Source organism: Gymnoscopelus microlampas, assembly GCF_963454915.1.
Source record: "Gymnoscopelus microlampas genome assembly, chromosome: 1".
Classification (NCBI taxonomy): Eukaryota; Metazoa; Chordata; class Actinopteri; order Myctophiformes; family Myctophidae; genus Gymnoscopelus; species Gymnoscopelus microlampas.
In genome coordinates this window covers 5561556-5588691 of record NC_139962.1, presented here as the reverse complement: position 1 = coordinate 5588691, position 27136 = coordinate 5561556, and the positions used below count along the sequence as shown (strand labels likewise).

General features: G+C 42.6%; 3 protein-coding genes across 4 annotated transcripts in view; 2 read left to right on the top strand and 1 right to left on the bottom strand.

The window, feature by feature from the left end:
• The window catches only part of LOC311033628 (uncharacterized protein), a 32827-nt gene extending 24920 nt beyond the window's left edge, over positions 1–7907 (top strand). Inside the window, exons 14-16 of the mRNA XM_084041217.1 lie at positions 923–1022; positions 2314–2692; positions 7061–7907. Of these exons, the coding sequence (XP_083897343.1) occupies positions 923–1022; positions 2314–2692; positions 7061–7128 (547 nt within the window). The 3' untranslated portion in view covers positions 7129–7907. The remainder of the gene's footprint in view (positions 1–922; positions 1023–2313; positions 2693–7060) is intronic.
• On the bottom strand, positions 4417–5065 carry LOC311041525 (UMP-CMP kinase-like; the record flags this gene model as incomplete). Its single annotated transcript, XM_084051933.1, has 1 exon — positions 4417–5065. One exon carries the CDS (start codon positions 5063–5065, stop codon positions 4469–4471), a length of 597 nt encoding a protein of 198 aa, XP_083908059.1. The 3' UTR covers positions 4417–4468.
• A 4583-nt stretch (positions 7908–12490) lies between the features above and the next one.
• LOC311046729 (paired amphipathic helix protein Sin3a-like) overlaps positions 12491–27136 on the top strand; it is a 48072-nt gene continuing 33426 nt past the window's right edge. For both annotated transcript variants that reach the window (XM_084059246.1, XM_084059245.1), the window contains exons 1-4: positions 12491–12690; positions 20901–21126; positions 22647–22841; positions 25109–25215. In XM_084059246.1, coding sequence (XP_083915372.1) covers positions 20926–21126; positions 22647–22841; positions 25109–25215 — 503 coding nt within the window. In that variant the 5' untranslated portion in view covers positions 12491–12690; positions 20901–20925. The remainder of the gene's footprint in view (positions 12691–20900; positions 21127–22646; positions 22842–25108; positions 25216–27136) is intronic.

The window sequence follows — 27136 nt, the reverse complement described above, 5'->3', positions numbered from 1 at the left end:
AAATTTTGAATTCCGGACTTTTACTGAATGAGGCATGAGGCCCTGGCCTCCCTAGGCTGGTGGGGGGGAGTGTAGCGCCCAGGATCACTTAGAAAATTGGCACCGGGTGAAAAATAAGGGTTACAAAATCACGGGATTAAAGATTGGGGAAAAGAAAAAGAAGAAAAAAAGTTACTTGAGTAAAAGTACCAAGGTATTGGCATCAAAATATACTTTAAGTGGTAAAAGTACTACAATGTTTGAGAATAGCAGATCTACAAGCTCACAGTACTACTAGTACTTTAATCATACTTTAATCATCTCTAACGCACCGCGATGTGATGTGAGCTTGTAGATCGGATATTTTCAAATAGCCTAGGTATAAAATAGGGCTGAAGTGGTTAATGTGTGTTTTATAATATAATAATGTATATCTACAAAGTAACTACTGACTAAAGCTGTCAAATAATTGTAGTGGATTAAAAGTACAATATTTGCCTCTGAGATGTAGTGGAGTAGAACTAAAAGTACTGAAAATTGAAAATACCACAGTAAAGTTTAAAAAAAAACTCAAAATTGTACTTAAGTGCAGTACTTGAGTAAATGTACTTAGTTACTTTACACCACTGGTATTTACAGAGCATGTTTTTAGCGGCGCTAGCCGCTCTATACCTTTAGGTATAGAGCTGAAAATTTCTAAGTGATCCGCTCTATACCTTTAGGTATAGAGCGGTAGCCCTCTATACCTGGCTTTTGCGTAAACGTTCTGATTGGTCAGACACGTCAACAAAGTGATTGGTCAAGCTTCACGTGACACGTGGCTATAAACACATTATGATGACAAAATGTATCAAAGGCGCCGCTACCTTCACACAGGTGTGATTTTTTATAGGTTGAATCATAATTGCATCTCTCCCCATATGGACTCTCTCCATCCTTGCAGGTGTTCAACCAATGGCAGCGCGTTGGCGGTCATGCCTACAGACAGGAACTCCAAAGTGTACCGCATGGACTTGAGCGCCATGACATCAAAGGGGAATTCGGTGCGTCTGCTTTCTTTCTTTTCCTTCTGTTTTTGAGTGGCGCCGAAGGCAACCACTCATATACGCTTTGTCTGTGTCCCCGTATGTCTGTATGTCCGTGTGTCCACCAAGTAACCGCCCCCTATAAGTGAGTTTTGGACACTGACCAATCCTGCACCGTGATTGGCCAATAGTCTACAACGCAGTCTACACCCCTAACCCTTCCACAGTCAATGCAAATCTATACTTTTGCAAAGTCAGCCAATCACATTACAGCTAGTGTCATCACCACTAACTGTAATGTGATTGGCTGACTTTGCAAATTCAGGACTGTGATTGGCTAGCGAAACACATGACACATGTGCAGCCCTATGAATAGCAGTATGGACTTAAAAAAAGTCATTTATCCTTTTTTTAAAGTGAGTCATGTTGTGATGACCACACACCGCCCACTTCACACTGGGTGTGATTTTATATATATATATATAGCATTCCATCCGTAGGCCCCATATACAGAAAACAAGCAAACATTACAAAATAACTCATTACAAAAGGGTACAAAACAGAAGAAAAAACTATTAACAGTAAAAATGGCCTAGTTTTGACCTAAAATACAAGGACACCCAAGAACACTAGAGAAACCTCCATTATATTTTACTAGTCCATACCCGTGGGGGGATATGCGCACATGATCTGGCAACCCGGGAGCCAGTTCGTCCCATCGCTTGCGGGGCCATCCCACAGCTGGGCAGCCGTAACCATGGCGACATTCTTTTACATAAAAACGCTAAACAGCTGAGATTTGGTGAAATCGAAAAACGGGCTTCGCTGTTAGGTGCACATGGTAATTGTCAATGGCTGTGTGCAAATTCAGATCAATTGCTCCAGCCACTGAGGAGAACCGGGCAGAACACATACCAGGGGCGGACCAAGGGGGTACCAGGGGGGTACCAGGGGGTCCCCAGCTAAATTAGTTAACTTAGCGTCACAATCATTTTAACCACTTAGCTATGGCTATTCAAAAATAGCTGATCTACAAGCTCATAGCGCGGCACCGAGTGCCGCGCTATGAGCTTGTAGATCTGCTATTTTTTTTTAAATCTTGAAAATGTGTGCAAATCTTTGAATATATATATTTTTTTAACATTTTTAATCTTTGCTTCGGGGCGGGGGGGGGGGTCCCGGCACAAAACATTTTCAGATGGGGGGGGTCCATGGCCAAATGTGTATCAATTTAGGGGTCCTTAGGGGCATGAAAAAGGTTGAAAACCACTGATCTTAAAGTAATGTGTCCTGTGCTGCCTGCCTGCAGATGTACATGGAATGCATCGTGTACCTGTGCATCGCCACGATGCCGGGCCAGAGTTGCCCCGTGCCCCAGTGCAACAGCACGGGACGGCGTGCTCAGCGCGCCGTGGAGAACAGCTACGAAGGCAGTAGAATCACGGTCAGGTCCGGGGCGGTCAGCCTGGTGGTCACCCCTGCTCCGGCTGTTGCAGTAGCACCGGCTGCTGCTACTACTGCTACTGCTTCTGCTACTACGACTACTGCTGCTGCTGCTACTACTACTACTGCTGCTGCTGGTGGTGCTACTACTGCTGCTGATGCTACTGCTGCTTCCAATACTGAGCCTGGTGCTACTGAGGCTGTTGATTTAGCCGCTACAGTAGCACAGACCACCCCTTCACACGGTAAGAAGACTAACTGTGATGATTTGAAAAAAGAGGAAGAGGAAAGATCCTCAAAAGATTTACGGAGAGGGCGTAAAATCAAAGTACTTAAAGGGATGGTTCGCCCCCAAAATGACTTTTTTTCCTATCGATTACACACCCCATGGAGCCTTGAATTGATGGATTGATTTTTAGTTTTTTGTCGCATTCCTAAGCCAATCATTTGATGACCGGCGGAGTCTCCGGTAGGAGACTGAAAAAGTCTCCATACTCCGCTGGTGATCAAATGGACCCTTCGCTAAGCCCCACCCACTCCACTCTGTGACTGGTGGTGCGAAGTTAGTCACACCCAGGCCTGGCAGCGCCTGGCAATCTCTGCTTCTCAGGCAAACACAGAATATGGAGCGCACACCTGTATTGATGAGGTGCTGGCCACGGCAGATAATAATGTTGATAAGGACGAGGCCGCACAACTCTTAGCCACGATGCAGAAAGTTTTAATGATAAGAAACCAACGTTTCGACAATTACTGTCTTCCTCAGTGTATCACAACGCCTCGTGCTGCGAGGCGTTGTGGGCTTGCAGATCGGCTATGTTTGGCAAAGAGGAGGTATAGGTGTAGAGGGAAAAAAGAGCAGACCAAGTAAACCAAAAAAAGGTATAATTTACTTGAGCACCTGCCCCTCAAAATGTCTGTGCACGCCACTGAACATACCTTTTCTGATTTTTGTTTTTTACACTGTCTGTCTGTCTGTCTGTCTGTCTGTCTGTCTGTCTGTCTGTCTGTCTGTCTGTGTGTCTGTAGCTAATATTGCAAAACGCTGATTGGTGTCAAACCTCTTGTCCACACAGAAGAACCTCTATTCATATTTTGAACTTTTTTTCAATGTGTTTGTAGTTGTAGTAGCAGCGGGGTCCCCACATGATTTGTAACATTGTTTTCTCTCTCAGCAGTAAACAAACCAACATACAATATACATAGTGTAATTGTCACTTTAGAAATGTGCAGATATATCTGCACATTTCTAAAGTGACAATTTAAGGACTTTTAAGACCTTTTTAATACTGAAACAAAACAAAAACTAAGCCTATTACTGCGTCAAAAGTAATCGACAAATTATACATTGGCCAAATTGTGAAATATTACCCGAGAAAGCGGGGGCCGTGGCCTGAAGAAGTTGAGAACCACTGCTCTACTACAGCATTGGTTCTCAAAGTGGGTTCCAGGGGTACTTGAGGGAGTTCCAGGGGGTCCCCAGCTAAATGATAGATTAGGAACCAAATTGACCCTTATGGGTCTGTAACTCAGAGAGTGTACAAATGGAACCAAATGGTCCATTTAGTTCCATTTGTACACTCTCAGAGTTACATTAGCATCGATTTTACGATATAAATTGGGGTCCCAGAGATAGAAATGCCATTAAATGGGGGTCCATAGCCTCTAATGCATGTCAAAACTGGGGGTCCTTGAAATTAAAATGGTTGAGAATCACTGCTAGAGCTGTAAAAATCTTCTCATAGGGATGGCATATCTTTTTAAATGGGGGTCCGTGGGCTAATAAGTGTCAATTTGGGGGTCCTTGACATGAAAGAGTTTGAGAACCACTGTACTACAGTACCTCCAATTCAGTCACACATATTATAACGTAGCCTACACATACTCTTGAACGAAAAGAGATAAAAAAAAAGTGCAAAGAAATATGAATGAACTTGTAAACGATAAGTGTATTATAGAGTGAATGCAGTTGAAAACTAGAAAAGGTAACGGTGAAACTCTTTAGGTAACTTTCACCAAACTCAACCTTCTCTGTCCAAGATGGCTTTCGCCTCCGCAAACACCTCCTCGACGCCGCGAGAGGCGTTGACGGTGCGCACCTTGCCCTCCCGCACGTACAGGTCGATTATCGGCCGCGTGGACTCCAGGTAGGTCTGGACCCGCTTCTCCAGGCTCACTCGGTTGTCGTCCGCGCGTCCGCTGCGCTTCCCTCTCTCGAGACACCGGTCGACGCACGCCTCGATGTTGGAGTCCAGGAAAAGGACGAACCTGACGTCCGCCCTCTCGTCCATGACCCTCTTCCATCCCTGGAGGTTGTCCTCGTTGCGGGGGAAGCCGTCGATGAGGAAGAAGCACCTCTGCTCGTCGACCTTCATGGTCTCTTCCATCGCCTTCCTGATCAGGTCGATGGTGATCTTCACGGGGACGATCTTGCCCTCCTTGATGTGGTCGTCGATGAGCCGGCCGAACTCGGAGCCCTCCCTGCTTCGCTCGGCCCTCAGGAGATCGCCGGCCGACAGATGGGTGTAGCGGCCGTAGCTCGCCGCGATTCTGGAGCACTGGGTCCCCTTCCCCGCGCCGGGCGCCCCCAGAACGAACACGACCTGCGGCTTCGCCATCGTCGACGACATGACTCCCCTCCGGGCTGTGAACGTACACAACAGACAGACCGACAATACGCAGAAGACCAGACAGCGTAGACACCGGGGCACACCACCACAGGACTGAGGCACAACAGACTTGCACATTGAATGATTTTTTTTCTTAGCTTAAGTCATTATATAAGTCGGCATAATGGGATTTATGATCACACTGAAACGTCGCCCAAATTTGGAGTCATACGTCATAGATTGTGACGTATGACTGACAAGCGCAAGTACAATTTTGAGGTAGTTTTACTTTACTGGAGTATTTCCAATATTCGGTACTTTTACTTCTACACTACATCTCAGAGGCAAATGATATACTTCTACTTCACTACAATTATTTGAAAACTTTAGTTACTAGTTACTTTGTAGATTTAGATTATTATTAGAAAACATACATCAACCACTTCAGGCTTCGGCCCTATATACATTTGTCGGCCATTTGAAAATAGCCGATCTACAAGCTCACAATGCGTCGCGATGCGACGCATTGTGAGCTTGTAGATCTGCTATTTTCAAAAGATGTTTATACATTTGAAAAGTTGTGAAATGGGACTCATTCTGCATAACGAGTACCTTCTACTTTTGGTACTTTAAGTACCTTTTTGATACCCATATTTGTGTACTTTTACTCAAGTAAGCTTGTTTGGATATATACGAGCGTCTGCTATGTGCCTATAAGTGCACGTCGGTTGGTCACGCGTATTCCTGATAGTCACACACGCACACACACACACACACACACACACACACACACACACACACACACACACACACACGCATACGCTTCAGAGGCGTGGTTGACCCCAGCCTGGCAGGCTTTTTCGCTTGTTGTTTTCTTCCGGTGAGCCAACCACTCCGACGTAAATTCAAACCCGCTACGCACCAGAAAAGAGCCACTGCCCACAATCCACGACACAACTTGATGCGTTTGACGCCTTGGCGTGCGCCTGAGTGCGCTTCTTCAGATTCACGCAGATGTCTGACCGTGGGGAAGTACGTTGTAGCCGGGTAAACCCTCCCTCCGGAAATCTCATTTGTAATTTATTTCAGGAGTGAGTCTAGCATGATCGCCCATTCTGCAATATTGGCTGTGGGCTGGTAGCCTGGGTGCCAGCCTGCTTCGCTACGTTCGGCGGATTTTTTTTCTCTCTGCGCTTCTCAGTCTGGAATGCACCCGATTGACTCGTCTTTCAGAACTACACAGGAAGTACACAGGAACTACATATGTTACATTCGGCAACGTCGTTGCTGATTGGATGTTGTTCAAACGAATGACGAATCAAAACGATCACACCGTTTTTTTTGTCCCGCCCCGCACCACAGACCAATCAGAAGCCACGGTAGGTTTGGAACCTTGGCTGCTGTGTCCCGCCTCCTGGAGATAGGAGGCATTCCAGACTGAGAAGCGGAGAGAGAAAAAAAGTCCGCCGAACGCAGCGAAGCAGGCTGGCACCCAGGCTAGTGGGCTGGGGTTGGGCGGGAGTAATACCGTTGACTGACAACTTCTTCAGCCAATCAGCAGTGTTCCCCTTCCACCAGTGCATTTTTACCACCTCCAGACTAATGTGACGCAACGGGACTTTTGAGACGGCCATGCCCCAAAATAGGTTGCCTTATTCGGATACATGCGTGGCACTGCCCGCCCCTGCCGGTTCTCTGAATTTTTATTTTTAAACAGGCTCTGTCATGATTAATTGACCACATATATGAAGTTAAACAACTAAAAGCTTGTAGATCCGCTATTTTCAAAAGATTTGTATACATTTGAAAACTTGTGAAATGGGACATTCTGCGTAATGAGTACTTTCTACTTTTATCATTTTTATACCAATACTTTTGTACTTTTACTGAAGTAAATAGTAACAGAGTATTTCTATATTGCAGTATTGATACTTTTACTTAAGTAAGAAATGTGAGTACTTTTCCCACCACTGCTAAATGCTATCCTCTCATCTCTTCCTCCAGCTACGCGAGTGTCTTCCAGCATCACTGTGGGAGTGCTTCTAACTGCCGTGTGCGTCTTCCTGAACTGAGAACAACATGGACGTCATCAAATTCAAGATGCAAGATTTGTTTCGACTGTTACATCATTGGTTTGGTTGGTTGTGGTTCCGCAGCACAGCCTTGTAGCAGCAATATATAAAAACCGACAACAGACATTTAATAATAAAGAATAGCAGCAACGATCGCCCATAAATGTCATGCTGCAATTTTCTATTTGGGACTTTTGAATATTGAATAGAGGGGAACATCATCATACTATAATTCTAGTAAGGGGCGTAGTGGTGAATAGGTGAAGCTACCCGGTTCTCCTCAGTGGCTGGAGCAATTGCTCTGATTTTGCACACAGCCATTGACCATTACCATCTGAACTTAACTGTGAAGCCCGTTTTTCAATTTCACCAAATCTCAGCTTCTTATTAGCGTTTTTGTGTCAAACACTGTCGCCATGGTTACGGGGCTGCCCAGCTATGGGACAAACTGCCTCCCGGGTTGCCCCAGATCATGTGCGCATATCCCCCCACGGATGCGTCGACCGGGTATGGTCTAGTGTTTTTAAGTGTGAGAGGTACACAATGATTGCAGTGATAATAATACATGAATACTATAGCAAGTGTCTACGTATATACACGCACGCACACACACACACACACACACACACACACACACACACACACACACACACACACACACACACACACACACACACACACACACACACACACACACACACACACACACACAGGGTGACAGGTTTTTACTTTTGTATCCACTCATTATTCTGTAATAATGTCATTTTGAAAAGACCCACTTCAAGACATTTACACTCTAAGCTAAAACAAATGATCATTACTGTATGTACTGTGTATGTTTAAGAAAGCTTTCATATTATTATTATGCTGTAAATTGGTGGTAGAGAAACAACATTATCGTTGAACACCCCATGCTTCCCCATCGTTTGGATTAAAGCGGCACTATGTAACTTTTGACATGTTAATACAATGTAACTTATACAAAAAACTTAGTTACTAGTTACTTTGTGATATATTATACATTATGATATTATGAAACATATATTAACCACTTTATACCTATTTTATACACAGGCTATTTGAAAATAGCCGATCTACAAGCTCACAACACGTCGCGATGCGTCGCGTTGTGAGCTTGTAGATCTGCTATTTTCAAATATTTGGTACTTTTACTTTTGGTACTTTAGGTACATTTTGATGACAATACTTTTGTACTTTTACTCAAGTAGCCTACATTTTGAATTCCGGACTTTTACTTGTAACAGAGTATTTCTACATTGCAGTATTTAAGTATACTTTTACTTAAGTAAAGAATGTGAGTACTTTTTCCACCACTGGTCAGCCGGGGGGGCTGATGGAGGGGAAAGGAACTGGTTGGAATTAACGTGTTCCTTCCACACACTACGTCCCCCCTGTCATGTGATAAGAAGCGGCTCGTTAGCTCTCATGCATTGAAGGAGGCATGAGCTCAGTTCTAGGCTCTCCCTAGGCTGGCAGAGGGAGAGTAGCGCACAGGATTACATAGGCAATTGGCACTGGGTGAAAACATTGGGTTACAAAAGAAAAGAAAAGAACACCATTCATAATGTGTATGAGATGTATCAAAATCATCTCTGTCGTGTGGAAACCACATATTGTCCAAAACTGTTACTTTTCAGGATTCAAATTCAAGAACATCAAAAGTTGCCAGGGACGTGCACAGATAGACTCTAGGTGGTGCTAGAGCACCTGCCCTTTGCCCTCTTGAACAGAAGTGCCCTTTTGAAAAAAAGAAAAAAAAAAGTTTTTTCTTTTCAGTTTACAGCAGGGGTCTTCAACAGGGGGTCCGTGACCCCTAGGGGGTCCTCAGAGTTACTACAGGGGGTCCGCCAAATCTTTATGTGATATGATTTTTCTTTTTACCATAACCACTCGAAACCTAACATCCCTTTTCTGAGGAGAACTTTAGCCAAAAATAGCAGATCTACAAGCTCACAACGCCTCGCGCTGCGAGGCGTTGTGGGCTTTTAGATCTGCTATTTTTGGCAAAGAGGTATAGGTGTAGAGGGGAAAAAGAGCAGACCAAGTAAACAAAAAAAAGTATAATTTACTTGAGCACCTGCCCCTCAAAATGTCTGTGCACGCCACTGAAAGCTGCAGATCTAAACGAGCTTGTAGATCTGCTGCTTTTGATGCTTTTGTGTGACGCTGTAGTAGTATGATCAAGTAGGGCGTTAATGGACGGAAAAAAAACACACAAAAAGTCAGAATAATGAGATAAGAGCTTTTCTGCCCTGACAGCCACGAAATGGAACATCAAACCAGTATGGTGGTTTTATTGTTTTACTTAAGTAAAGGTATTAATACTCTAATACTAATCTAACGAGTAGAAATGATCTGTTACAAGTCAAAGTCCTGTGTTCAACATGTTACACGGGTACAAAGGTATATTGACATCAAAATATACTTATTAATAATTCAAAATCTGCAAGTAATATAGTAGGTAAAGCTGTCAAATAATTGTAGTTGAGAGTAAAACAAATGCAAATGCTCCAAATGTTGTCTCTACTTGCACAAGAAGCATAATATTTTGCCTCTTTTTTATTCAGTTTTGACCATATGCACCTTATGTACTTTTGACATTATTGTGTTTCTTTGTCATATGACTTTGTTTCCGTTGTCTCATGTTTTCTTGAAATTGCTAAATGTTGGGAGCTTGTACAACAAACAATTTCAATCCTGTAAACTTGAGACAATAATAAAGTTGAAGTTCAAAAGTATTACAATCTCTGAGATGAACTGGTGGATTAGACACTGTCTCTGTTGGGTGGAAACCTCATTATGACCAAAACTGTCATTTTTCAGGATTCAAATTAAAAAAACGGCAAAAACACTGCATTTCGAGCTTGTGGATCTGCTACTTTATGATGCTTTCGTGTGATGCTGTAGTATAGGGCGTTAATTAACGAGAAAACACAAAACGTTAAAATATGGAGATAAGAGGTGTCTGCCCGACAGCAACCATATATGAAGTATCAAGAAATGACAATACAGAAGTCAATTAAAGCACAGTACTTGTGCAAATGTACCACCACTGTATTGCAGTGGACTGTGGTAGGTTTCATAATATGAGCCTAGACTGTGTGTGTGTGTGTGTGTGTGTGTGTGTGTGTGTGTGTGTGTGTGTGTGTGTGTGTGTGTGTGTGTGTGTGTGTGTACACGCAGCCATCACTTCTGCTATACATCAATATTCTGTCACGTTCTCTCTGCAGATGAATATTGATTGATTGATTGAATACTTCATTAGTCAGAATGGAAATGTAAAACAGGACGTGTTTACAGTCAGACATTAAGGCTAAAAGGATAATAACACAAAAAAAAGTCCTGGGGGGGCTTTGTTTCCATCGTGGTCCTATGTATTCAATTCATCAACACAGCAAACGAAATTAACACAATAATATTTGTCAACAACAAATACAAACACTATATAATTATATGTACAAAAGAGATGGGAAATTACATTGACCTTCCTTTATGGTCTCCTGATAGGTGTTCTTTCAGGCCAATTTAGAAAGAAAGTGTTACACATCTTTTAATGGACGGTGACAGGGCATTCTGACAGTAGTAGAATGAGAATACAAGTAGAGATCAATTCACACAACATGGATGCTCATATAGCATTGTGTATTTATTTATATTTAGACCTGTTTCTTAACCACTTAAAACCCTATATATACTTAGTTGACCCGGGTATGTCAGGACTCTATCCTATTGGCCCCCCTTCCTTTTTTTTTTTCAATTCTCAGCCAACCCGAGCTTGTAGATCTGCTGTTTTCAACAGAATGTTTGCCTCAGAATAGGAACTCTTGGTCATATAGGGACATGTGGTTAGGAAGAGGCTGTCATATTGAAGCTGTTTCACTTCCTCTATAACATCAAAGCAATTCTGCTGCCCACATTCTTGAAGTGACACATTCACACATAACATGAAAACCTTTAGGTGCTGTTAGTTAGTTGGTTGGTTAGTTCATTGGTTCTCAAAGTGGGGTCCGGGGACCCCCAGGGGTACTTGAGGGGGTTCCAGGGGGTCCCCAGCAAAATGGATAGGAACCAAATGGGACCCTTATGGGTCTTTAACTCTGAGAGTGTACAAATGGAACCAAATGGACCCTAACGGGTCCATTTGGTTCCATTTGTACACTCACAGAGTTAAATTAACATTGATTTTACAATATGAATTGGGGTCCCAGCGATATAAATGCCATTACATGGGGGTCCGTAGCCTAATGCATGTCAAACTGGGGGTCCTTGAAATTAAAATGGTTGAGAATCACTGCTAGAGCCGTAAAAAAAATCTTCTCTTATGGGGGCCCCTGGCTTATCTTTTCAAATGGGGGTCCGCGGGCTAATAAGTGTCAATTTGGGGGTCCTTGACATGAAAAAGTTTGAGAACCACTGGGTTAGTTAGTCCGCTGTGGTCGTGTGTGTACACTGTATTATGTCAACCAGGGGTCTTCAACAGGGGGTCCGGGACCCCTTGGGGGTCCTCAGAACTACTACAGGGAGTCCACCAAATCTTTGTGTCATAGGATTTTTTTTTGTTTCACATTAACCACTTGAACCCAGCATCCCTATTCTGAGGGGAACATTAGCTGAAAATGGCTATTTTTGGCAAAGGGGTATAGGTGTAGGAGAGAAAAAAGAGCAGACCAAGTAAAAAAAAAAGTTTAATCTGAAACACAATTTTATCCAATATAGAGGGGGTCCCTGCTTCATCTCTCTCTCAGCTAGGGGGTCCTTGGCCTGAAAAACGTTGAAGACCCCTGGTGTTAACTATAACAGGCTTTAGTGTTTTTTCAGTTATCTGTGTTCAATTAAATGAATAAATGCGTTTTAACGATAATGCTGTCATTGTTTCAAGTTGTAATTTGTTACATTCAAAAACATTACACCACTATCTTGAGGAGACCAAGACCATAAAGTTCTTAAAAGTATACACTATATATAAGAATGTGTATGTGTGTGTGTGTATGTGTACATATTTTGTATAATTATATATATTTTAAATATTATCTTATAACTATTATAACATAATAATAACAATATAGAACATATCACATTTCATCATTTGTAGTGTACACTGACAAGACACTGGCGCAGGAGGGCTACGTCATGTTTTTGTTTTTTGTACTTGGCGCGAGCGTGCCGCCGGCCTATGGGACGGTGCGCGCGCCACGCGTCCGGCCGCGCCATTGGCCCCGGCCCTGAGCGGCGGGCCAACGGGGGCGCCCGGTGGGCGGAGTCGGGGGGCGGGGCCGCCAGCCTGCCCCTGCCGTGGCCACGCCCTCCGTGTTGAAGGAACGTCGCTCCGGTTCGTTCCTCTCCCAGGCAGCAGGTTGTTGTTAGCGGTGCGGCTAGCCATTAGCTGTTAGCGCGTCAACCTTCTGTTTTAACGCCGTTTTTTACCTCACGTTCAAAGGCTTCGAGTTCGTCGAGAAGTCGACCGATACAAAAAAAACAAACAAAAGAAGCGTATCGGCGCAGGACGCGTTGTTGCTGCTGGTCGCTGAGGCTCGCGCTAAGGTAAGTTAGCATGTTGTGCTAGCATCGTTGAATCCCTGGGTATATATATATAAATGACTGCTGCAGCTCTGTCTCCAGCTAGCCACCGTTAGCATCGATGGCTAATTCACGTTCACTTTGTACGTCGCGGCTGCTTTTTTCCCCCCCTTCAGTTCTACAGGGATGTGGTGTTTTCACTGTGTGAGAGAGAACAGACTTGTTGGCTTTGTGTGAAACGTGTCGTTGTTTTTTTTAAGTCGTAGCCCCGAGATGCTAACATGCTAAAAACCCTCCTCCGGCTAGCTAGCTAACCCAGCCGTGTAGCTTATGTAGCTGCTGCTCGCTAGCAGGGTTGCCATGTCTGCCGGTTGTAAGCGACTTAGGGCTTGTTTTTTATGTCAAGTCGCTTGTAAATATTGGTTGTTGTGTTTTTTTGTGTGGCTCGTGTCTAAAGAGTACTTGCTTATTTGAGGCTTGTTCCTCTTTTTTAAATGTATTATTTAAACCACCCCCCATCTGTAAATATAATTTGTGCCAGGGAGCACGAGATATGAGTTACCTGAAAATATTCAAAATGTGATTTTTCTCCAAGATTCTTTTGAAAATAGCTGGGACCCCTTGCCTGATTTGTGTTAAAATGTTCGAAAAAAAATGTGTCACTTTTTCAAGATTATTTTGAAAAGAGCAGATCTGCAAGCTGAAGCTCACGTCGCGTTGTGAGCTTAGCTTTCCTAGAACCTCGTTGCTTACTTCTCACACACGATCTGGCAACACTGCCGTGCTAGCTAGCTAACCTTGTAAGTGAAGTAAACGAGAGTTTCACCACGTTTTCTATAAGAGGGTCTGTTGTTGTGTGTTTGTGTTGTTGTTTTTCCACATCATCCTCCCTCCGTCAGTAACAACACAGTCACAATATATTATTAAATATGAACGTTTTATATTAAACAGCACTGGGTGGGTGGGTGTCCTACCCGGTCAGCCTGGGCTGCTATTTTACCTTCACAAATGTTAAGCTAACGTTAGCATTGAGAAGGCTAACCGCTAATCGGACTGGGGGGGGGTGGGTTTGACATTATATACATTTCTCTTCATGTTTATTCTAGTAAGCCCTCCTGGTATGACGGTGTGGATCAGGTGCTGTTTTTGTCGGGTGAAGCGACATCGTCGTTACGATGCACTTATAATTTGAGCTTAACGTAAACAAGTGTAGCACCCCACCCCCACCCCACCGCTGCTGTGATCCTCCAGGGTCGGAGGGTCCACCAGGGTCCAGGGTCTTGAACCTGTTGTGTTATCAGACAGACAGGGACGGTCAGACTCAAGAGAGACAGAAAAGTGTTCGATCGGTGGTGTTTATTTGGGGGGGGGGGGGGGTCGTAGAGTAACTCTTGGTCGGAGGGTAGGTATCTCTTCTTAGCTCTGATCGCTTGTGGTGTGTGTGTGTGGGGTGGGGGGGTGAGGCTCAAACTTCTGCTTGGCGAATGGCGATGATGACACTCACTAATACACTGGCTTTCTTGGAGATCGTAGCCTTCTTTTGACAACAACAACACACACACACACACACACACACACACACACACACACACACACACACACACACACACACACACACACACACGCGCGTTGAGGCGGAGGGAACGAGACGACGAGGAGTCGAGAGGCCGCCGGGCGACGTCAGCTCTGATCGGACAGCTGAGTGGGGTTTAGCAGCAGCTCCAACCTCCAAGCATTCAAGCACAGGCAGAGAGAGAGAGAGAGAGAGAGAGAGAGAGAGAGAGAGAGAGAGAGAGAGAGAGATAAAGTCGCATAGACATACAACACAGAGAGAGAGAGATAGGGGGGAGGGGATGAGAGCCTCAGCCTGGGTGGTTGCTTGCTGGCTGGCTGCTGCTGTTTAGCGCAGCAGACTCGACTGTCTCGTCTTGTTTATTTCGTGTAGTAAATGGTAGATTCGGTTCGGGGTTTCCGACCGGCGGACGGACGGATGGATGTTGTTTGTTATCCGAACACGGAGAGCTGGTTGTTCGTTGAGGTCGGGGGGGAGATCGGATGTTGTTCCGACTCGACGCGACAGCCGCGGCTCTCTCTCTGTTTGTCTCTCTCGACCTACCGCTTGTCTTTCTGGCAACAGCCAGGGTTGCCAGATCTGCTCATTATAATTTCCCTGCGAGATTGTATTTGAAAATAGCAGATCTACAAGCTCACACATCGCGACGCGTTGTGAGCTTGTAGATCGGCTATTTTCAAATAGCTGATGTATATGTGATGTATAAGTGCTCGTGTGGCCCATAGTCGCTTCTTTTTGGGCTGGGTTTTCCTAGACCTGGTTGCTTGTTTCTCTCACAGAATCTGGCAACACTGGCAACAGCGGAGCCGAATGCCTCCGGCTGGCCCCGCCGGATCCTATGACGGATTGTTAGGGAGCGTCCCTAAAGTAGTGTATTGGCTGTTACGGAGAGTACTCCGTGCTTAGGGACCGTCTGTAAAAGTAGTGTACATCAATTTAAGGGACTGTATGTAAATGTTGAACCATAACGTAGTGTATTGGATGTTACGGAGAGTACATCAAGTTGAGGGACTGTATGTTAATGTTGTACCATTTTATCGTACTTGCTGTCTGGCAGAAACCTCCTAACTCCATGTTTATGAATGAATGCCCTATCATATCGTCTATCTAGAGCGTCACACACAAAAGTAGCATGTCCACACGCGTTTTTGAGCCTGTCAATCTGCTACTTTTGCTGTTTTTGAATTTGAACCCTGAAAAGTATCAGTTTTGGACATAATGAGGTTTCCACTCAACAGAGACGGTATGTTATATGGAGTACTCTACTGTCTGTAAAGCAGTGTATGTACTTGGTAGGGACCGTCTATATTAAAGTAGTATACACCAGTAAAGTAGCGCACGTAATGTTAGGCTCCACCCAGTGTTGATTTTGACAGCAAATTTTGATTTAGTTTTTAGTCAGTCTTTTGAATAAAATTTCATTCAGTTTTAGTCATATTTTAGTCATCTGAAATGTTTTATTTTACTTTTTGTCTACTTTTAGTTGACTAAATATCATCAGATTTTAGTCGACTAAATCTAAACAGTTGATTTAGTCGACTAAATTGTATTTTGGCGGTGCCTTGATGGCGTCGTAATGGCTGATTTTACACTGCGACGCGTTGTGAGCTTGTAGATCTGCTATTTTCAGAGCACAACACCCGAGCGCAACCAAACATAAAATGATCTCTTCTCCACTAGTCATTTTAGTCTAGTTTTTATTTGTTGACGAAATTGTCAATATATTTAGTCTTAGTTTCGGTCATCGTAGCTTCGTTTTTTTCCCGTTTTTATTTCGTTTTCGTCAGTGAAAAAAGGACATTTTTCGTCATAGTTTTAGTCGACGAAATCAACACTGGCCCCAATCTAGTAGCGTACATAATTATTAGCGAATAATCTGAAGCAGTGTACATATGATTGTTAGGTACTGTCTTTGTCGGTGCACATCAGGGGGTGGGAAACCTTTTTATTGGGTATGAGAGCCACCTTGCTTTGCCATTTCCCCAAGGCTGGCGAAATCTGTCATTGCCTGGGTGAAAGAGAAACCCATTATTGCTTTTCTTTTTCTATGCTGTTAAGTAGAATAATGCAAACATAGAATAAGTTGATCATGCAAATTATACTAGCACAAGACTATATCAATAGTTTTCTTACTATTTGGGCAGTGTGCAGATGCAGAACAGCATCACACAAAATAAAATAAAACATTTATCCTGTTTCATATAGAAATCAAGAATAAATGCATTGCACTTTTATTCACAGCACAAATAAATAAGGTATTATTACTGGACTTCACTCTACTCTCAAATTTAGAAAAATAACCAAATCTGTCCTGCAGAAAGATGGCATGAATTTCCAAATTCACATCTGTTGCAGCAACCCCTCTTCTTCTGTGGCGTCTCACCCATGTGTGAGAGTTGGCACCGGGGTCACTAGCAGTGTTGCCAGATTCTGTAAGAGAAACAAGCAGCCAGAGAGACAACAGTGGTCGTCTGTCAATGCTGATCAGTACTGCTGACTTGAAGGCCTCCCATGTGAGAAAACCCACACAGACGTGTGCGTGGTGCTCGAATGAAACACACAAAGAGTTCATCATGACATCTATCACGTCCTCAATGGATTAAAGTTCACAGTCAGTCACGACCGATTTCATTCATTTGGATTGCATAGTCCATTAGGTTCTCAAAGTGGGGTCCGGGGACCCCCAGGGGTCCTTGAGGGGGTTCCAGGGGGTCCCCCAGCAAGATGTGTTAATATATAGCGTCACAATATATATATATATTTTTTTGGCTATTCAAAAATAGCAGATATACAAGCTCATAGCACGGCACCGTGCTATGAGCTTGTAGATCTGCTATTTTTGAAAAATCTTAAACCTGTGCAAATCTTTGAATATGTATATATATATATATATATATATATATATATATATATATATATATATATATATATATATATATATTTTTTTTTTTTTTTTTTTTTAAAAGCGAACATTTGTAACTCAAATCTTTGCTCCTGGGGGTCCCTGGAACAAAATATTTTGAGATGGGGGTCCGTGGCCAAATACATATCATTTTGGGGGTCCTTGCTTGAAATGAAAAAGTTTGAGAACCACTGATATAGTCAGCATGTCTATGCCTGGCAGCATGTCATGCAAACGAAAATAGGCTGTCTACAAGCTCACAACACATCGCCCCGTGACGTGTCGTAGGCTTGTAGATAGCCTATTTTCAAAGAGTATTTGAACTTGAAGCGGTCAAACCAGCAATAGAATGCGTGTTCAATCTTGCAGAAAATCCTAATGATCTCAGATATTTCATGAAAGCAAAGGTTAGCCCTCTTGGCATCTGGCATTCTGTTTTAAAATACAAAATGACTATCCTTTATTTTTTTGGTCATGGCTGGCATGGCCGACTTTGGCATCAATCTGCAATTTCTTCAACTGGTTGGCTGTATGGCTAATACCAAAACATCATCATTGTGCATATTGTGCTAATTGTTTATAGGCCTGTCACAATTATTTGAGACAATCGCAAGTATTTGAGATAATTACAATTTTCTTTTCTTCACAAGAATGAAACCATTCAATATTCAAAGATTTGCAAAAATGTTCATGATTTTTTTTTAAAATAGCAGATCTACAAGCTCATAGATCTGCTATGTTTGAATAGCCCAAAGAAATCTAGAAATGACACTTATTCTTTCCCGGTCTAAATGGGTTAACCCATTAAGACCGGGAACGCATCTGTGTCACTTTTAGATTTCTTTAAGCTATTAAAAATCAGCAGATATACAAGCTCATAGCGCGGCACCGAGTGCCGCGCTATGAGCTTGTAGAGCTGCTATTTTTGTAAAATTGTGAAAATTTGTGCAAATCTTTGAATATATAAATATATATATATATATTTTTTAAAGCGTTATGATTTAGAAAACATTTTTTAATCGGCCTCAGGTCTTCATGGGTTAATCGTCAAGTAAAATGTCACAATGGTGACAGCCCTACACAGACACTGAGTTCATCATGACATCTATCTCACATCCTTCATATTCAGTGTTTTCCTGCACATACAGTGCTGCTGCTGGCTGGTGAATAATGTAATGATGGTGGTGGAGAAGGGGGGGGGGGGAATCAGAGCTTTGTGCATGCAGCCATGCACCCATCCATAACGACGGGGGCCGCCCGCCCGTCGTTATGGTAACGCAACTTTCAGTGGAGGGAAAAAAAAAACGTCTGTCTGTCTTGTCTTACAATTACCAACCTAGCTTTGTGAAAAGACTCTGTTGTTTAGTAGAGTTGAGAATATGTCTGAGTTCCTTTTACGGCTTTCTTTATGTGTCAGTTGGCTGTCGGTTGGAAAAGTCAAGTTGCCAAATGATCTCTGGTTTGTCCCAGGCAGTGACTGTCCATTTTAAAGTTGCGTTTTTGATTAATTTGACTACTTAACCCATTAAGACCTGGAACTGTGTCATTTTTAGATTTGATCTAAAAAGCATTATTTTACACTTTGGGCTATTAAAAAATAGCAGATATACAAGCTCGTAGCGCGGCACCGAGTGCCGCGCTATGAGATTGTAGATCTGCTATTTTTGAAAAATCGTGAAAATGTGTGCAAATCTTTGAATATATATATATATATTTTTAAGCGAACATTTGTAACTCAAATCTTTGCTTCTGGGGGGTCCCTGGAACAAAATATTTTGATGGGGGTCCGCGGCCAAATACATATCATTTTTGGGGTCCTTGACATGAAAAAGATTGAGCACCACTGATATAGAAACATACGTTTTTCAGAAAACTGTTGGGATTTAGGAGACATGTAGAATCGGCTTCAGGTCTCAATGCGTTAATTAGTCAGAAATGTAAACGGCACGAGGTACAGTCAGACATTACGGCTAAACGGATAACACAAATTGTGGTCCTATGTTTATTCTAGGGACGTATGCACGCAACTAATTTCACTGACATTTAAACATGTCAGTGAAATGTTTTTCTTTCTTTTTTATAACCGACCACACAACTACCCTTAACATTAAGGACACTGAGAGAAGATTTCGATCCAAAGGCCATACCTCGCCTGAAAAAAAAAAAGATTTGAGTACTACATAAAAGCCATTTGAAAGGCTAAGTTAATATAATATTCAAATAATAACCACATCTTATTTTAGCCCATTGAGACCTGAAGCCGATTCTACCCGGATTCTATCCCAACAGTTTTCTGAAAAACGTATGTTTCTATATCAGTGGTGCTCAATCTTTTTCATGTCAAGGACCCCCAAAATTATATGTATTTGGCCGCGGACCCCCATCAAAATATTTTGTTCCAGGGACCCCCAGAAGCAAAGATTTGAGTTAAAAATGTTTGCTTTAAAAATATATATATATTCAAAGATTTGCACACATTTTCACGATTTTTCATAGCAAAAATCGTGAAAGCAGATCTACGAGCTTGTAGCAGATCTACAAGCTCGTAGCGTGGCACTCGGTGCCGCGCTATGAGCTTGTATATCTGCTATTTTTGAATAGCCCAAAGTGTAAAATAATGCTTTTTAGCTCAAATCTAAAAAATGACACAGTTCCAGGTCTTAATGGGTTAAATGCTGCAGTGCATTTTGTAAGCATGCGTTATGTGGAAATGTAATGATAGGATGTTAATTGCATAACTTGTATGATGGCCAGTCCAGCAGTGTGGAACATGGTTTCAGCTGGGAAAAAAAAGCACCCAATGGATGGACGGACAACTAAGATTTTAATCTGGTAACTTGTCCTTAATTGTTAATTACATGTCCCCAGACAAGACTTAATGTCGAGCCCTGTCCCTGTGATACGCATACACTGGCAGGGGTTGACACTAAGGTCTCAGAGGCACTTGTATGCCAAATATCTAAATAGCTATGAATATGACTATGGGTTGAGTGGTATGTTTTGGTTAAAACAAAAAGGGTTTTGTTATGGATTAAAGCTCTATAATCTGATAGTACTCATTGCTATAGAGTGTTTGTTCAGTAACAGGAGTCTCCCCGTCTCTCCAGCTCTTTAATAGACAGAAAATAAATGTCCAGTTAGGTCGGTGACACCATTTCAGCCAATCAGCAGAGAGTACCCAGTTATCAGCTTCATTTTTTTATAATGTTCCAGTTCCAATTTTACATGCTCATTTCTTTGTGTCATCACCTCCAATTTCACTTGTTTAATCTGTATCCTGTCCGAGCTCTCTGTCCTGATTTGATAAAATTGGTATCCCGACCCGAAAAGGCATTTTCGGTTTAATAAAGAGCTGGAGAGACAAAATGTGCACCTGCCCGTGGGGCAACCAGTTAGCAAACTTCACCTGCCCTACCATTTTATTTTATTTATAACACGTGCCCCGGGCAGGCGGGCAGGTGTTAGTGTCAACCCCTGCACTGGGCTTTACTCCTAGGCCGCACCTCCCTCCCTCTCTCTCTCTCTCTCTCTCAGTGAACATGCATGCACACATGCTCATGTGTTTTAATCTTTACCCTCAAGGTGGTGTTTTCTGTGCAGTGGGTTTTTAGTGTCAGTGTGGTCACACACTCACCTGCAGTTAACCCCGGTTCCTTTTTTAAAAACTGAAACACCGGCGGATGGAATGCATAGAACGATAGACATGGCAACGCATTATGTCTTCTCAAATTCCTCCCATTCTTTGTGTCCCATTCCTAGCGCCCTTTTGGAGCATGAGTATACAATGAAGAGACGTGCGGAGGACCAGGAACCCATATTATTCACAGCTCAGCAGCAGCAGCAGGCCCGACGTCTCCCAGGAGCCCCAGAGAACTTCCCGCCCCGCGTCTTAGCTCCGGCCCCTACCGCGTTGGAGGTTGTCGCTGTCTCCGACAGCATGCAGCCCTCTGCCGGGATCCAGTACTCCATCCCACAGGGCTACCAGGTAAAACAAACCCACCGTTGTGTTCAACTTCTACTAATCTATCCAAATACTATGGGACAGAAGTCAGTTGATTAAGAGAGAAGGACAGACGGATGGGTGCAGACTCTCAGTGAACAGTCTATAGTAACGGTACGCACTTATAATGTGAATTGTCTTTGAATTCTTTAATTTACCGCAGCAACTAGTGATGAGCGGGTCGACCCGTAACCCGCGGGTCAACCCGCGGCGCGGGTGGGTCGAGTCAGAATTTCAGAGGCAATTATGCGGGCTGTGGGTGAGCGGGTCAGCCGCTCTCACACGCAAAAAAAATAAGAAATAATCACATGCTCTTGTTTTGTCTGTATTCCTAATAAGAATAAGAATAATAACAATAAAACAGTTTGAATATACTTGGGGATTCTTTTCTGACCATGATTTTACAGAATTAAAAAAAAAATCGCGGGTCGCGGGGCGGGTTGAGCCATAGATTTATATATGGGTTCGCGGGGCGGGTTGAGGCGGGTTGGGTTCCGTCGCGGGGCGGGGCGGGCGGGTCATGAAAAAACCCGACCCGCTCATCACTAGCAGCAACAGTCATGACAAACGGGGAAAAAACGCTGATGAAGGCCTCAGTAGCCGAAACACGTCCGTTTGTCTGCTGCTGCTGTAAATTAGAAAATAAAATTCACCATGTTACTGCATACTGTTTCAATAGACTTACTAATCTACACAGCGGGTTTTATATCCACTTAACCCATTAAGACCTGGAACACATCTGTGTCACTTTAAATTTCTTTGGCTATTTTTGAAAAATAGTGACATTTTTTTAAAGATTTATTTTCAAAAACTGTTGAGATGAGATTAAGTACTGAGAGTAAGTACTGGCATCATTCTCTTTATCAAGATTTCATATCTACCCACAATACTAGGCCTAAATATGTATGAAATCAATTGACAAAGACGAAAACTAAGGACATTTTCTCTATGAGCTTAATTTGTTTTAGCTTTGTAAAGACACGACACAGTTTCAGTTAGTTATCTTTTTTTTGATACCCCCCCCCACAACTATTTTTGGTTATTTACTTTCAGTTAACCCATTCAATCCAAGAACGCTTCTCTGTCATTTTAGATTTCTTTGGCTATTCAAAAATAGCAGATCTACAAGCTCATAGCGCGGCACATGAGCTTGTAGATCTGCAAATCTTTGAATATATATATATATATTTTTTAAAGAGAACATTTGTAAAATATTTTGTGTCCAGGGACCCCCCAGAATAAAACATTTGAGTTAGAAATGTTCGATTAAAAAAAAATCTATATAGATTTGCACACATTTTCACGATTTTTCAAAAATAGCAGATCTACAAGCTCATAGTGCGGCACTCGGTGCCGCGCTATGAGCTTGTATATCTGCTATTTTTGAATAGCCAAGGAAATCTTTAAATGACACATGCGTTCCCGGATTGAGTGGGTTAACTATAATCTCAACTTGATGTTAAAGCGATGGTCCTTTTCTTTGTAAACAAAAAAAATCTCTCCAGGTGCCAACGATGCCTCAGAGCGCCAGCGGGCACGGCGGACACGGACACAGCAGTCCCGCGGCCCACGTGGGACCCCACTCCCACGCCCCGGCGGTCCAGTCCCAACCGGGTGGTCCCGCCGCGGTGGTCCAGAGTCACCCCCACCCTCCCGCCCCCATGACTTCCACCCAAGGGCAGCAGTTTCAACGATTGAAGGTAATCTTTTACTTTAACTTTTTTTTTTTTTGAGTGGTGCCAACCACTCCTACATTTGACTGTGTGTGTGTGTGTCTGTCCGTCCATCCGTCCGTATGTTTTTGAGCACGGCCTCAACAGCTGCAGCTGATTGCAACACAAGGATGCAACCAGTTACACTAATTCAAAGTCAGGGGATATTAAAAAAAGTCTTGGAATAAATTCCTTACCAAAAAAAATCTTCACCAATGTGTTTGTAAAAGTGTCTAGTAACACATCTCACAAAGACTGAAATTCAGTATCCCTAGGAGAATTTTTGACAGCTCCTTAAAGTTGGGGTACCATCCATAACCTTGGTTAAAATAAAATCCCCCCAAAAAAATCAAAATGTAATTCTGTTTTAAGTAGCATGTGAGGGGTCAAACTAGGGTGTTTTTATGATTCTGAATCCATTGCAATCATTTGTTTTGCACCACAACCACTCCTTGGGCTAAAAACGGCCCAATCTCAATGGGCTTTTTACACAAAAAGTATACATGGCTATGGCCATTTTTACCAAGGAGTGGTTTTGGTGCAAAACAAATGATTGCAATGGATTCAGAATAATAAAAACACCCTAGTTTGACCCCTCACATGCTACTTAAAACAGAATTAAATTTGGATTTGTTTTTGGATTTTTTTTTAACCAAGGTTATGGTGTGTACCCCAACTTTAAGGAGCTGTCAAAAATTCTCCTAGGGATACTGAATTTCAGTCTTTGTGAGATGTGTTACTAGACACCTTTACAAACACATTGGTGAAGATTTTTTTTGGTAAGGAATTTATTCCAAGATTGGAAAATATTCTGCTAATATCCCCTGACTATCAAAGGCACCACTCTCTTCACACTGGGTGTGATTTTTTTCAAGATAAGTACAGCATTGTTCTGATGTAAATGTGTTAATAAAAATGAACGTTTTAAAGGGCGTGTAAGTGATATGCTTTTGTAAAAAAAAAGAAAAAACACACAAACCTTTAAATTTAGGACTTAAAAAAAAAAAGTCAGATATTAGGCGTGTCACAATTATTACATAATCGTCCGATCGCAATTATTTGAGATAATTGCACTTATTTTTTTGCATAATCGTCATAATAGTCTACATCAGGGGTCTTCAACAGGGGGTCCGGGACCCCTAGGGGGTCCACAGAGTTACTACGGGGGGTCCGCCAAATCTTTGTGTGATACGTTTTTTTTTTTTACCTTAACCACTTGAACCCTAGCATCCCTTTTTCAACGCCTCGCGTTGTGAGCTTGTAGATCTGCTATTTTTTTTTGGCAAAGAGGTATAGGTGTAGAGTGAAAAAAGAGCAGACCAAGTAAACAACAAAAGTTTAATCTGAAACACAATTTTATACAATACAGAGGGGGTCCTCCTCCCTCCCAAAAAAGCAGAAATGGCAGATCAGCAGTAGATCAGCTATTCATGCTATTTTTTTTTACACATGTATAAGATTTAAATACATATTAAATATTTTAATAATGTCTTTGTAGATTTAAGTTATTTGTCATATCTGCCCTGTGCAATTTTTGATCAGGAAGCCTAAAAGGAAAACATATTTTTTTATATTATTAATATGTTCCAATGTTCAATGACCAAACACACAATTAAATCGTTAATCACAATTATTTGAGTGACAATTAATCGTCAACATAAATTTGTAATCGTGACGGCCCTGGTCAGACATTACGTTTCCTACTTATAGTTGGTTTTAACTTTCTATCGTTGCTAGGAGTCAACGTGAAACCCTCATCGACATCCTGCCAGCTCTTTAGACCATAAACACACATTTGATAATAATACACGTCAACTTAACCCTTTAAGACCTGAGGCAGCGTCTAAAAAAATTCAAAATCCTAACAATTTTTCGGGAAAAAATATGAAAAAATATTTTTTACGATTTTTCAAAAATAGCAGATCTACAAGCTCATAGCGCGGCACTCGGTGCCGCGCTATGAGCTTGTATATCTGCTATTTTTGAATAGCCAAAGACATCGAAAGTGACACAGATGCGTTCCAGGTATCAATGGGCTAAAGTGTATTGTTACATTTTTAGGCTGTCTAGTTGGCTAATTAACGGCCTTTTCTCTGATAGTTTGTCGTCCAACGGTTACACACAAACAGAAAGGAAGTTGGAACAAAGGTTGGAAACCCAGGACAGCCGTGTTATTGTTCACATAATGACATTGCAAAAAAAATAAAATAACGATGATGTTTTGTAACTGAGCTGACTTTTATTTTGTTTTATAGGTTGAAGATGCCTTGTCCTATCTGGACCAAGTGAAGCTACAGTTTGGGAACCAGCCTCAAGTTTATAACGACTTCCTGGACATCATGAAAGAGTTCAAATCCCAGAGGTCGGTTTGAACTGTTTTAGTCAACTTGATAATATGTCACCCGTGAATCACAGTTAATGCACTGAAAGTACATTAACCCATTAAAACCGGGGACGCATCCGTGTAACCACGTAAACCAATTATTTTATACTTTGGCTATTCAAAAATAGCAGATCTACAAGCTCATAGCGCGGCACTCGGTGCCTGCCGCGCTATGAGCTTGTAGATCTGCTTTTTTTTTTTTTTAATCGTGAAAACGCGTGCAAATCTTTGAATATACATCTTTCTAAAGCAAACATTTTGAACTCAAATCTTTGCTTCTGGGGGGGGTCCCTGGCACAAAATATTTTGAGATGGGGGGGTCGGCGGCCAAATACATATAATTTTGGGGGTCCTTGACATGGAAAAAGTTTGAGAACCACTGATATTATAGCAGCATACGTTTTTCAGAAAACTGTTAGTATTTAGAAGACATTTTGTAGAATCGGAACCTCACGCCTTAATGGGTTAAGCAGTACTTGTTGAGAGTGCAGGGGTCCAGGGACCCTCAGTGTTCTTTCATCGGTTTCCAATTGGACCCTTACTGGTCCGTAACTGCATTTGTAAAGTGTACAAATGGAACCAAATGATTTGGCTCCATTTATACACACTCAAGAGAGTATAAACTATTTGTGTGACCACGTGTCTGATGTTTGTACCAAGGAACAGGGATTTTTTCTTCTTCTTTTTAAAGCAATTTTATGTTTTGTTCTTTGTTGCTTTATTTAGATTTAGGAGAATGTAGAGAGACAGGAAGCTGAGGTTACATGCTAGTGGAGAGCCCCAGTAGAGACATTCCTGCCAGTGTCCTTGCACAGTAGTAAAAGTCACTTTGTCTGTCCTCTGTGACATGGTGTTAGGGGGCACCCTGGTGGCTCACCGAGTAAAAGCCCTTCCACAAAATCTTTTAATTGTTCAGTCAGTTGTTTACGCATAAAAAAACCCGATGGAATTGAACCGGATTGGGGGAAAAAAGACTGTCAGAGGTGTGTAAGAGGTCATAGAGAGAGTTTGTTTTCTTTTTTTTCCTTTATTTTCTTACATTAACCACTTGAACCCTAGCATCCCTATTCTGCAGGGGAACATTAGCCGAAAATAGCAGATCTACAAGCTTGTAGATCGGCTATTTTCGGCAAAGAGCAGATCAAGTACAAGTTTTCTAAGTATTGGGGGTTTAAAGTGGTCAACTGACTGAAAACACAACGCTACACATTGACAGTGAAATTATTATATTAAATCTATGAAAAAGTTTAATATGCAACACAATATGTAGTGTGGGGGGGGGGGGTCCCTGCTTCATCTCTCTCTCTCAGCTAAGGGGTCCTTGGCCTTGACCCCTGTAATAAACTATTCAATCAATCAAAAAACGATGCCTTTTTAATAATTTTTATCCCGCGATTTTTTGTAACCCATTTTTTTCACCCGGTGCCAATTTCCTAAGTGATCCTGGGCGCTACACCAGCCCTACACCAGCGCTACACCAGTCCCCCACAGCCAGGGAGGCCAGGGCCGAGCTCATGCTTCCTTCAGTGCATGAGAGCCAACTGACCTTCTTGTCACCTGATAGGGGGGAGTTTCCCTGGTAGGACGTAGCGCGTGGAAGGAACACGTTATTCCAACCAGTTCCCTTCCCCTCCATCAGGCGCCCCGGCTGTCATGGGGGAGGCAGTATAGTGACCAGGATTACTGCCTCATTTTGTGAGGGTATTAATTACCCTGGGAGACACGGGGAGAACATGCAAACTCCACACAGAGTAGGCCCTTTCACCAACCCCACCTAGGGTATGGGCGCTGATGACGCGGAGGAGAAGACACGCCCCCAGCGCCCACAGCGTCCCCGGCGGGAATCGAACCCAGGACCTTCTTGCTGTGAGGCGACAGCGCTACCGACTGCGCCACCGTG